Source organism: Natrix helvetica (assembly GCF_964273705.1).
Source record: "Natrix helvetica genome assembly, chromosome: 7".
NCBI classification, from domain to species: Eukaryota; Metazoa; Chordata; class Lepidosauria; order Squamata; family Natricidae; genus Natrix; species Natrix helvetica.
Genome location: NC_138558.1, coordinates 53,133,737 through 53,145,524, shown reverse-complemented (window position 1 = coordinate 53,145,524; position 11,788 = coordinate 53,133,737). Strand labels below are relative to the sequence as shown.

The following is an 11,788-nucleotide window of genomic DNA, read 5'->3' as shown; positions in this document are numbered from 1 at the left end:
GTTTATTGGTGGAGTGTGATAAGATACACAGGGAATTTGTCTCCAATGCACCAACTCACAGTGTACATATAAACAGCAAGTAATAGGTCATAATAATAGTTACAATCATTAATTACAAACAACAATTGATAAATCATAAACAACCAGTAGGACAAGATGAAAAATAGCTGGGGATATCCAACCTAGTACTGTATTTCTCTTTGACTCATTTTTTTTACTGTCTTTCTTCTCTGTTTTATTTTTATTTTGTTACCAACTGAAAGGGACTTCATGGACTTTTTGTAACAAGATTAGAGGTTATATTATATTATATATATTATTTTCATTAGCAAACCATTTCACAATATATAATTACATATTGTTTTTGTGTTTAATCACTATGCTTTAATTATATTCAATTTGTAACAATGAAAATACATCCTGCATATCAGATATTTACATTATGATTCATAACAGTAGCAAAACTACAGTTATGAAGTAGCAATGAAAATAATTTTATGGTTGAGGGTCACAACAACGTGAGGAACTGTATTAAAGGGTTATTGGGAAGGTTGAGAACCACTGATCTAAGCTGTACAAAGTGAGGCGAGGCTCACGTATAAAAATCAAGCTAGGGTGGTGGGGTGAAGCTGCTCAATGCACCCTACATCTGCTTACCTTAGGATCACCGCAGACAAGTCTTCCATGCCCCAACACTTATCATTCTGCTGCCCAACTTCTGCAGCCACTTGTGGCTGCGAGCGGCCAGATGCCTCGTGGGTCATTGCACCATTGCCGCCGCTCGCAGGTCACATAGCGTGTCGGATTGATGCCGCCGCTCGCACGCGCAATGGCACACACCACACAGCGTCCTGCCGCAAGCGGCCGCAGAATAACTTTGGTAGTGGTGCGACAGGTGTTACATTATAAAGCGGTAGTAACGAGTGTTACTACTGCTTTATCATGTCTTGGTCAGGCCACACTTGGAATATTACACCCAATTTTGGTCATCACAATATAAAAATGATGTTGAGATTCTGGAAATAGTACAGAGAAGAGCAACAAAGATGGTTAGGGGGCGAGAGACTAAAACATATGAAAAATGGTTGCAGGAATTAGGCATGCTCAGTCTAGTGAAAAGACGGACAAGGGGTAACATGAAAGCAGTGTTCCAATATTTAAGGGGCTGCCACAAAGATGGAGTTAGTTAGACTATTTTCAAAAGCACCAGAAGACAAGACATCTGTATCCAACAATGGATACAAATTAGCTAAAAATATTAAGTAACCTAAAAAGGAGAAATTTCCTGTTAGAAAAATCAACCAGTGGCACCCCTTGCCTTCAGTAGGCTCTCCATTCCTTTTAATAAGGCTTTTAATAAGAGAATGGGCAGCCCGTTGTCTAAAACGATAAAGGATGTCCTGCTTGAGGAGGGGGATGGACTTGGCGACCTCCAAGATCGCTTCCAGTGCTGTTATTCTATTGTGATCGCCTACACTAGGCCTACCCAGCCATGCACGCAGCCCTCGACAGCTAATAATGCCGCCCTACACCAGAATAATAAATATAAAAAACACCGAGCCTTCCTGCAAAGAAAGTTTATTTATGTATATTAACTGTATTATTATAGTTTTATATACAACCCAAGACAATTCTTAACTCAATGAAGCCGAAATGTCGGACAGCGGCGATCTATACTTCGCAGGCTCAAACCTCCTCGGCGCTTGGTTGGAGAAGCCAGCGGGAAAATCCTAAGAGTGAATAACAGGGACCGCCGCGGTAGACGAACCTCTGCGTAGCGCTGCCCGGGACGCGTTTGCAGGAGCGCTCGCCCCCCCCCCCCCGCCTTTTCCAATGCGCTAAGGTTCCTTCCAGACGAGAGGCGTCCCTCGGGGACAGGCGAAGGGCCGGCCGAACAGGGCGCTCCACAGCCGGGAGACCTCCTTCGACTTCCACGAGCCCCAAGGGACGCAGTCTCCAGTGCCCTTCCACCGTGCCAACTCGAGCCTACCGTCCCCACCTTCTCCGGCCAGCCCCTTGTGGCAAGCAGCGCCGCCTCTCTCCTTTGTGCGCAGCCGCAGCAAGGCGGAATTCGTCCGACCCTGCCCAGGCTGGATGAGTCTGCTTCCCAAGCGGTATCCCAGAGACGGACGGCGGCGGCGGGTGTAACTAGGCGAGGGCGAAGACTAGAATGAAGGGCTGCCATTTGGCCGGCCGCTGTTGAACCTTCCTGTTAGGTACTGTGCGTGTTCTAGGCCAGCCGGCTTCCCGTTCTGGCTCGGCGGCAAAAGGTGGGTGCTTAGCGCTTGCGGGGATAGGACGTCTCCCAGGCGCCATCGGGTGACCCCCTCACCCCCCTCCGGCTGCAGTCCCTCCCCCCCGCCTCCGCGCCCTCCGATTGCCGCCACCAGCTTGGGAAGATGTCTGAACGGATCCATTCATGGGCAGGCCGAGGCCACCCAAAACGAATTGGGATTAATCCGAGTTAACATCTATAAAAGAAATAAGAAGCGTTGCATTATGAATTACAAATCACAGTGACTGAGTTTCTACTAGAGACTAAGCTTAAATGTCTCACCCCACTGGGGTTGGCCTGTACCACTCCTGCCAGCAGAGAAGGCATACCGTGGGTCCCATCAGCCCGATTATTCTGGTTGGCGGGCTCCAGGAGGAAAGCTTTCTCTGCTCTTGCTCCTGTTTCTGGAACATATCCCCCCCCCCATGTTAGGTTGCCCCCACCCCTCCTATCTTTTCGTAAGGGCCTAAAGACATGCCTCTGCCAGTTGGCTTGGGACCCCAAGTGGGGGAACAGCGCAATGGAGGTGGTTGATAGAGTAATAATAGATCCCACCTTCCTCCCACTCCACCCAGTGTCCTTGGTTTTAATGTCTGCTTTTAATCTTTTATGTTTTAACTGTATTTGTAACTATAAGCCACCCAGAGTTATGCTATGGTAAGATGGATGGCGAATATATTTTTTAAAATAAATAAATATTAGAAACCATCGTCTGAATTAAGAATAAATCATGATCTGACCACACATGTGAATTAGAAACAATGATATATTCTAATTGCTAGTTTAACACTATCTTCAGATGTGGGTGCAGTGGCCAGGATGTACTCCTAAAAGCAGACAGGGCCAAGGAAAAAAAATAAAATATATTGAAATTAAATAATTAAAATAATTTGAAACGAAAATTAATACATCATAAGATTGGAGATTTACCCTGCCTACACAAGAGGACAGTTTTGTTGGGGTTTAAGGCTCCAACTCTCTGTTTTATACGATGAATTTTTTTGAGATAGATGCTTTTTAGAAGCAAAGAGGAACGGACACCTTACAAATGTGCATTTTCCTTTTTCATCTTACTGTTCGATGACACAGCGCATAAAATAGGATTCCACATGGACACTTACAGTTGAGCTTTCTTATTCTGATATGTGTTGGAATTGGTATACTGCATTCAGTTCTGGTCGCCACGATGTAAAAAAGATGTGGAGACTCTAGAAAGAGTGCAGAGAAGAGCAACAAAGATGATTAGGGGACTGGAGACTAAAACATATGAAGAACGGTTGCAGGAACTGGGTATGGTTAGCTTAAGAGAAAGAAGGACTAGGGGAGACTTGATAGCAGTGTTCCAATATCTCAGGGGTTGCCACAAAGAAGAGGGAGTCAAACTATTCTCCAAGGCACCTGAGGGTAGAACAAGAAGCAATGGGTGGAAACTAATCAAGGAGAGAAGCAACTTAGAACTGAGGAGAAATTTCCTGACAGTTAGAACAATTAATCAGTGGAACAGAAGTTGCCTCCAGAAGTTGTGAATGCCCCAACACTGGAAGTCTTTAAGAAGATGTTGGATAGCCAACTGTCTGAAACGGTATAGGGTTTCCTGCCTAGGCAGGGGGTTGGACTAGAAGACCTCCAAGGTCCCTTCCAACTCTACTATTGTATTGTATTGTATTGTATTGTATTATTGTATTGGTACTCCTTCAATAATACAATTTTCTTTAGCTAAAGTTCCATTTTCTTTCATTCACAATTTCACTTGGATATAGGTACAGTTCTAATGGCACAAGGAGAGAGGTTGTTTACTCTTCAGATTCTTTGTGGTGCAGGAACTAATGTTGCTGCTCATGATAACATATAAATAGCTGAAGTCTTAAGATCCACCTTTATTCCTTCATGGGCAAATGATGACCCATGCCTTTGCCCAATTTTGGTTGGGTTATAGTTTTGAGCCAAATAAGGCAAATGCATCTTGCAATACTGTAGTGGCTTAGGCCATCTTCAGTATGAACCTAGACTAGGGGTCTGGAACCTTAAACACTCAAAAGAGCCATTTGGACCCGTTTCCCACAGAAAAAAATACAGGGAGCCACAAAACCTGGGTGGGCATGGCCAACTTAATGTCACTCACTCCCACCCAGTCACATGACACACACCCCAGCCACGCCTACCCATGTTTTGTGGCTCCCGGTGTTTTCTGTGGGAAACAGGTGTGTGCGTGTGTGTGTGTGTGTGTGTGTTTCTCTCTTTCTTTCTTTCTTATCTCTCTCTGCCTCTCTCTCTTTCTCCCTCTCTCTCTCTCTTTCTTTCTCTCCCTCTCCCTCTTTGTGTGTGTGTGTGTGTGTTCCCTCTTGAAACATTTCCAAAAACAAGCAAGGCTTGGGGTTTGTTTTTGTTTTTGTTTTTGTTTTTGCTGATGATGTTCTTCTTCTTTGGGTGCTTTTTACCATATTATTTAAATCAAGAGCCATTTCAGGTTCCCAGATGAAACTCTTCCGTCCCCCTGCTCAAGGAGACGCGCAACTTGCTCTCCGCCCCAAGGGAGCGCAAATTTAATTTAGCTGCTTTTGTAGTGCCTTGCGCAGCACTTAAATTTAGCATGCTTCACAATGGGGGAGACGGCGTCCCCTCCTCCTCCTGAGCCCATTACAACATGGAGCATTGGCCACAGCTGGGCCAGGCCAGTGTCTTGAGGTGGAGAGCAAGTTGCACATCTCCCTGAGTGACCGAGGTATGCACAGCGCCAACTAGGGCCGGAAGAAGCGCCCACGATAGGAGGCAAGTACAGGGGTGCTTTGCTCCTGCTCTGGAATATGGAGCAAGTCTCCATCCTCCGCTGTCACCCTTACTTTCTCAGGCCAGGCGAGGAGTGACTGGGAGGGGACGGTGAGGGGTGAGGCCAGCCAGTGGTGGGTTCAGCCAACAGCGAGCCACAGCTTGGGGATGAAAGAGCCGCATGCAGCTCCGGAGCTGTGGGTTGCTAACACCCAACCTAGACTGTGGCAATGTGCTCTCCATTGGGATGTCTTTGGAGACCCTCCAGAACCCTCCATCAGTTCAGAATGCAGCACCTGGCTATTAACTCTTGCTTGTTGGCATATGGAACCCAATAGGCTTTCCATGAACTTGCAATGAAGCCCTACGTGGCTTGGCAGGCCCACGACTGCTTTCTCTATTGAAAATTGGTCCAGCCCAGGAGGTGCTAATGAATCCCAATTCCTGCTTAGTGTGCTTTCTTTCTTTATTCATGTCAGAAGCGTCATTAGTAAGATTGTATGCATGGGTAAAAGTAAAAACATAAGAACATAAAATACATAAAAGCCTAATTTAAATGATTCTTGCCCAGAAGCATGCAACATTGATTGCATTCATAGATTGAAGCCTGTGCTGCAGGCTTCATTTTGATGGTTCTAGATTTGCCTGCTGGAAGAAATCCATAGCTTTTGAAAACTTGAAAACTTGAAGAATTTGAGAGGATTTATAATGTGGAATAAAATACTCATGATTGTTTGATGCATTTTATGTTTAGCTTTTCGTGGCTTTATGTTTTTTCTGGTTTTTTGTCTTACTGCGGATATTTTAATTTTGATTTTGAATACAGTTCAAAATCAGGAATTATCAGATATTATAAATCAGCATTGGTCATTGATGGTGACCAATATAGGTGGGATCTGGTATGTCCTCAGGCTTTGTTCATAAAAGTCAAGATGTGACTGCAGCCCTCCGGTTCCGGTTGTGGAGAGCGATGGGCATGTTTCGCTCGCCCTGCGCGCTCTTGGTGGGCTCCCCCCTGATCGGGGGGGGCACAGGGAGCCTTATAGGGGGCCCTGCCGAAGGGGCGGCTAGCTGGGGGTCCTCTGCATCAGTGGCAGCCGTGGGGGGGGCTCCCTGCATTGCCCTAGGCACCGGGAGGCGAAAGGGGGCACGCTTCTGTGCGCTTTCGCGTCAAGACAGCTGGATGAATCTGACAATTGGAAGGTTGCGGCTGCAATGTGGTGAGGTGGAAATTCTCCCCATTCCCTTTTCTGACTGTTAAAAGAAGGATTGCCAGCTTTTTAAAGCTCTTCAATCTGCTCTTGGGAAGTGTGATTGGAGGGAGGGGGATTCCCCCCCCCTTGGAAAAGCGGCTTTGAACTGCTCTCCACCCTCGGAGGAGGAGGAGGGGGGAGAGCTCTGGAATGAAATCACCCTCACAGCAAGCAAGCAGATAAATACCCTGCTGCAATTGTGAAAGAGAGGTGATGATCTGACTTCTTTGAAAACTTTGAAAACTTTTGGTTTGTTGCCTCCTAATCCCGGTGCTGGCAAGGCAAGATGGCACACTTCCGCTGTCTTTATGCACTTTGAAATTTCACTCCACCCATGAAACCTGCTGGCATTTTGTCTTTGTCTCCGTGACACTCAGAGATATCTCTTGATATACTGTATTCTGGACCTGGAACAATGGATTTTATTGTCTGGATTGAACTATAGAAAAGGTCTTTATCTTTGCTTGGACCGCCTGCCTCGTGATCTCTCTTGGCTATCCCCTTTTACAGCTGCCTTTTTATTGTACTGACATAGACATCTCTGAGCTTTCTTTACCAAAATGGCACCGAAAAGACCACCACCTGGGAAATCAGGCTTTGCTGGCTCTGCTCCAACATCCTCAACGTCCAGCCCCAGCGGGCAACAGACATTAATATCTCTGTTACAGCCCAAGGCCCCGGAGGAGGACCTAACCCAACAGATGCTCCAAAAGATCTTAAAGGGGCAGGAGGACTTGAAGAATCAACTGAAAGAAATGAACGAACAGCTCAGAGAAAATCAAAACTGAACGGCTCAAAATATACAAAGACTGGAAGTTTTGGAGGAGGGGACGGCCGAGATGAGGGGGGAGGTGAGGGGGGGTCCAGAGAGGAAACCAAGAACTTGAGAACCATCAGATAAAAATGGAGTTTGAAAGGATGTCTTTTTTCCTTAGATTTCAAAATGTAATTGAGGCTGATGATGAGGATTTGAGGGAGATGATGACAACGCTATTAGCTGAATATATCAAAAAAGACAGACAGCAGTTGGGATGGGATATTGACCTAGTCTATAGAGTCAATTCAGCTTATGCTAGAACACACAATGTTCCAAGGGAGGTCCACATTAAATTTCTTAGAAAGACCACAAGAGACGAGATTCTGAGTGCACAAAGGGGGCAAGTGTTAAAATACAAGGATAGAGAGATAGTCATCCTGAAACAAATCCCAAAGAAAGTTAGAGACAAAAGAAAAAAATATTCGCTTTTAGGGAAGAAACTATACCAGAAAGGGGTTTGGTTCCGGTGGCTTCTGCCAGAAGGTATGCTGATATTCTGGGAGGATACTAGAGTTAGAATTAACACAACTATGGAGGCCGAGGCCTTCATGGAAAAAAACAAAGCGCTCCTAGATAAAGCTGATGATACCACACGTGATACACAAGACAAGGGAGGTGCCGGAGTCTGGCCGGTGGTGGGAGAAGAGGCAACATTGAGAAAACTTAGATCACAAAAGTGAATTAGAAAAATAATGCAATTGCTAATATAGGGAATTTTTTCTGTTTGATATAAAATAGATTGAAATTACTTGAAGATATAAGGTAAAAATACGCTGTCAAAATATTGCTAAGTAGTAATTACTTAATGTATTAACAAGTGAAAGTTATGAGAACTGGGGGGGGAGTGCCATTTCCTGCATAATGTAGCTGTCAAAATTTGTAACTTTATCCACTATCCCCTTTCCTGAAAATTTTTGTAAAACTAATAAAAACTTCTGTTTAAAAAAAAGATGTGACTGCAGCAGTGCAGCAGCTGTTGTGTGTGGTGTCATATATACAACAGACCGAAAACTGAGATGGATCTTTAATTGCAGGGTCACAGTCACGATCTTAACTTTTTTGACCATGCCTTGCAGAAAATCATATATGGGATAAATAAAGCAAGCAAAGACTTCAAGTGAGATGTGTGGAAAAACAAGTATGTCCTTTGTATTATTGATATGTCTGAGAAAGTGTTTGGAATGTCTGCAGGAACAAGCTGCATTTCCCACACATTCTCAGAAATGTTAAATTTTGCTTCTTAGTGGGACGCTTTAAAAAATCTTAATGAATGTCTTCTTGTCATTCTGTCTTCTAGGGTCTAGAAAGCAGAAAAAGCTGTGGAAGACTGATCCTTCCTCAGAATGAGCAGTACTTTGTCATCCTCCAGTAAGTGCATCTGTCAGCTGGGCTGGCACATTGGTGGACATCCAAGAATGGATTTGTCAAAATCAATAAAACAGAACGCTGCAAACTGAGTACATACAGTGAAGTTTACTTTGTGGCTTAAATAAGGGAACTTATTGGGTAATGGAAGAAACTTGAGCATTTCCTTGCATTTTCTCAATAGACAATTTTTATGTTTTTAATTTTTTATCCTTTGATATACTGAAAAGGTTAAATAAGTACACCTCAGAAATTAAGGCAGGGGTCAACTCGTAAGTTATCAGACTAGTGGGGGAAATGGTGTCAGCTTTGCCCAAATTCAAATGGGATTTTACATGCATAGAAAATGGTGCCAATGTTAAATGGATTTTTTGTCTGCTGAATCTAAAGTCTGCCATGTTGAGGTCTAGAAATGTGAGGATTTAATTAGTTTTTACTGTCAGTATTCCAAATAATATACACATAGAAAGTAGAACTCCAAGACAGGTAGATCGCTCAAAGAACAATTTATTGGATACATCATATTGGCACAACTGGTGAAAACCGATTCTGAAAGTTCCTGCGTTTTTCATCCACTTAAAAGTGAAAATCCGCCCTTTCTCCCAAGTCATCCATCACATTGTCCAATAGAGGGGCTGGCCAGTTGCTTGGTTTCTCTACTCCTCCTTCCAGCCACCTGTTGAAATGTCCTTGGTTCCCACACGAAAACCTTCTGTTTTGGCTATAAACCCCCAGCTATCTATTTTTCTCCTCCCTCCCATCCAGTGGCAAACCTGAAGCCATAAATATGGCCTCAGCCAGGTTTGCTTCAGGGTTGACAGTCGGACCTTCCCCCTTAATTTGTGAGAAGCTCCTGGAAAAAAAAACCCAAATGGAGTTTAATTAATATTCAATCAACCACCTCTCCCTCTCCGTAGAGGTCCTTATGGCTTTTGAGGATATTTGTCATGGAACTGCTTGACCAATCTGTCTGCTTTTATATCTCAGTTCTTTACTCACATAGTTTTGGAGAGTGGATATCCCTTCCATTGTACTATTGCAACCTCCCCTTGTACAGTCTAGAATCTTAAGACTCTCCTTACTTCATAATGCATTTCCCCTTGCACTACGATCGGTTTGGGGGCTACCCGGTCTACTGGCCTCAGTTGGGAGCCTACCGCCGGCTCTAACAAGCTACTGTGAAAGATGGAATGCACTTTTCCTAGCAGGCGGGGGAGTTTTAGCTGCACTGTAACAGGGTTAATTCCTTCACTATTGGCCCTAACTTCTTGCAGGGGAGTTTTAATCTCAAGTATTTTGTAGAGAGGTAAACCTTGCTTCTTATTTGGAAATTTATTTATTTATTATTTATTTATTTTATTCAATTTATCAGTCGCACCCTCTCCACGAAGGGACTCGGCTTTTGGGAGGCTCGGTGCTTATCAGCTTGCATTGTATGGGCCTTTGCTACTTCTGGAAGGGCTCGCTTCATGTTTTCCCAGGCTTTTTTCAGGGACTCCATCTATTCAGCTAAAGACATGGAGGAGGGTGGCTCCCTAGCGAGCTCAGGCATGGGGACAAATTCCATGCCACTGGTGACTTGGGGAGGGGTTAGACCAGTGCTGCTGTGCACCACATTATTGTATGACGCTTTGGCAAAAGACAGCAATTGTACCCAATTGGTCTGTTGATAGTTCACATAGCAATCATAGTGTTGGCATATTCTGCGACCCTATTAGTGCTCAGGTGAACTAAGCCTCCCCGTGAGGACTTAATGGACTTTATAAACTCCCTCCAGAACTTAGCCATGAACTGCCGCCCCCCCTGGTCAGTGAAGATTCTGCGAGGAATGCCATGCATCCTATAGATGTGCTTTATGAAGAGTTTAGACAGTTTATGGGCTTAGGGGAGTCCTGAGCAGGCTATGAAATGGGCTTGTTTTGAGAACAAGTTTATTGAGGTCCAAATGACTGTATTTCCATCACTGTCAGGGAGCTTTACTATAAAATCCATGATAATCTCTTCCCATGGCCAGGATGGGTCCACCCCAGGGGTGAAATGCTATCAGTTCTGACCAGTTCGCTACAACCGGTAGAAAAAAATGCTAAGGTTCACCCAAACCAGTTGTAAAAAAAAAGCTTTAAAAGGTGAAAAAAAAAGGTTCTGTGACACTCAACTGTGCCATGCGATCGTCGGAGCCTCTTTTTTTCTCACTTTTAAAGCATTTTTTTACTACCGGTTCTGGCGAATAAGTAGTTTAAAAAAGCTTTAAAAAGTGGGGGGGAAAGATGTGAGCTGCACAATCATCGGAACATCTTTTGTTTTCACTTTTTAAAGCATTTTTTTTCCTGCTGGTTCGGGTTAATAGGTAGGAAAAATGCTTTAAAAAGTGAAAAAAAGTTGACCATGCCCACCCAGTCACATGACACCACGCAGTTTGATTTTTAGTTTCTGGTAGTGGCTTGCATGACTGGTTGGAAGTGGGGAGCACAAACCATGTCCTCTCGTTTGCTGTTGTACTTTGGCGTGGAGTACTGTGGCGTACTGTGGCGTGCCCTCCACTCACGCAAAGCTCTATTTGCGTGAGTGGAGGGCATGTGCACATGCCGCTTGCACAAATGGAGCTGTGCATGTGTGTGTGCACCTGCCACTCATGCCCTCCCTGTGCTGGGCCGGGTTGCCAAGCTGGAAAGATTGGGGACCGCTGCCTTAATTGATTTGAGTCTGTTATGGAATCTTGTTTCTTTCCACTGGGATGCTGTGGAATGATGGCTTAATGACTCTGGAACTGCTGGCCAGAAATGGTCTGCATTCTGGCAGTTTGAATCTGGCTATGCAAGATGGGGTAAGCTTCCTGGCTCCTGCCCACTCAGCAATTTGATAAATGGGTACCACTTCGATGGGAAAAACCTAGCTGCATTCATGTGTATGGAAAGTAGAAGCTGGTACTAGATCTGACTGGATGTGAGGCAGTGCAACATGAGGCAAGGCAAGGTGACACTAGCAGAGGAGCCTGGAAGAGCCAGCAACCCAAGCACCACTAATCAACTGTTAGTTCACTCCCGTGGTGCACCAAGGATAGGCATGTAAGCACCGAGCAGAATGAACTAGCAATTTAGACAGAGAGGACTGCATGGGGTGTAGCATTTGTAGATTTCCCTAACATTGTATTCCATACTGTAAATAAATCTTTCCACTGTTGTGCATACTTGTGCTTGTAGGTTTAGCTAGCAAAGATTCTGTGGTTGCAACACACTCCCTTCACAAACCAGTGAGATGCTTATATCATATAATTGTTTCTAAATTTTAGAGGGCACTATCTCTAGCACATTG

At 44.5% G+C, this 11,788-nt stretch overlaps 1 protein-coding gene across 3 annotated transcripts in view; it reads left to right on the top strand.

Moving 5' to 3' along the window:
• Nucleotides 1-1,217: 1,217 nt before the first annotated feature.
• CC2D2A (coiled-coil and C2 domain containing 2A) overlaps nucleotides 1,218-11,788 on the top strand; it is a 110,359-nt gene continuing 99,788 nt past the window's right edge. For 2 of the 3 annotated variants that reach the window (XM_081959387.1, XM_081959385.1), the window contains exons 1-2: nucleotides 1,218-2,270; nucleotides 8,409-8,479. In XM_081959387.1, coding sequence (XP_081815513.1) covers nucleotides 8,455-8,479 — 25 coding nt within the window. In that variant the 5' untranslated portion in view covers nucleotides 1,218-2,270; nucleotides 8,409-8,454. The remainder of the gene's footprint in view (nucleotides 2,271-8,408; nucleotides 8,480-11,788) is intronic. The other variant, XM_081959386.1, reaches the window with a different exon arrangement.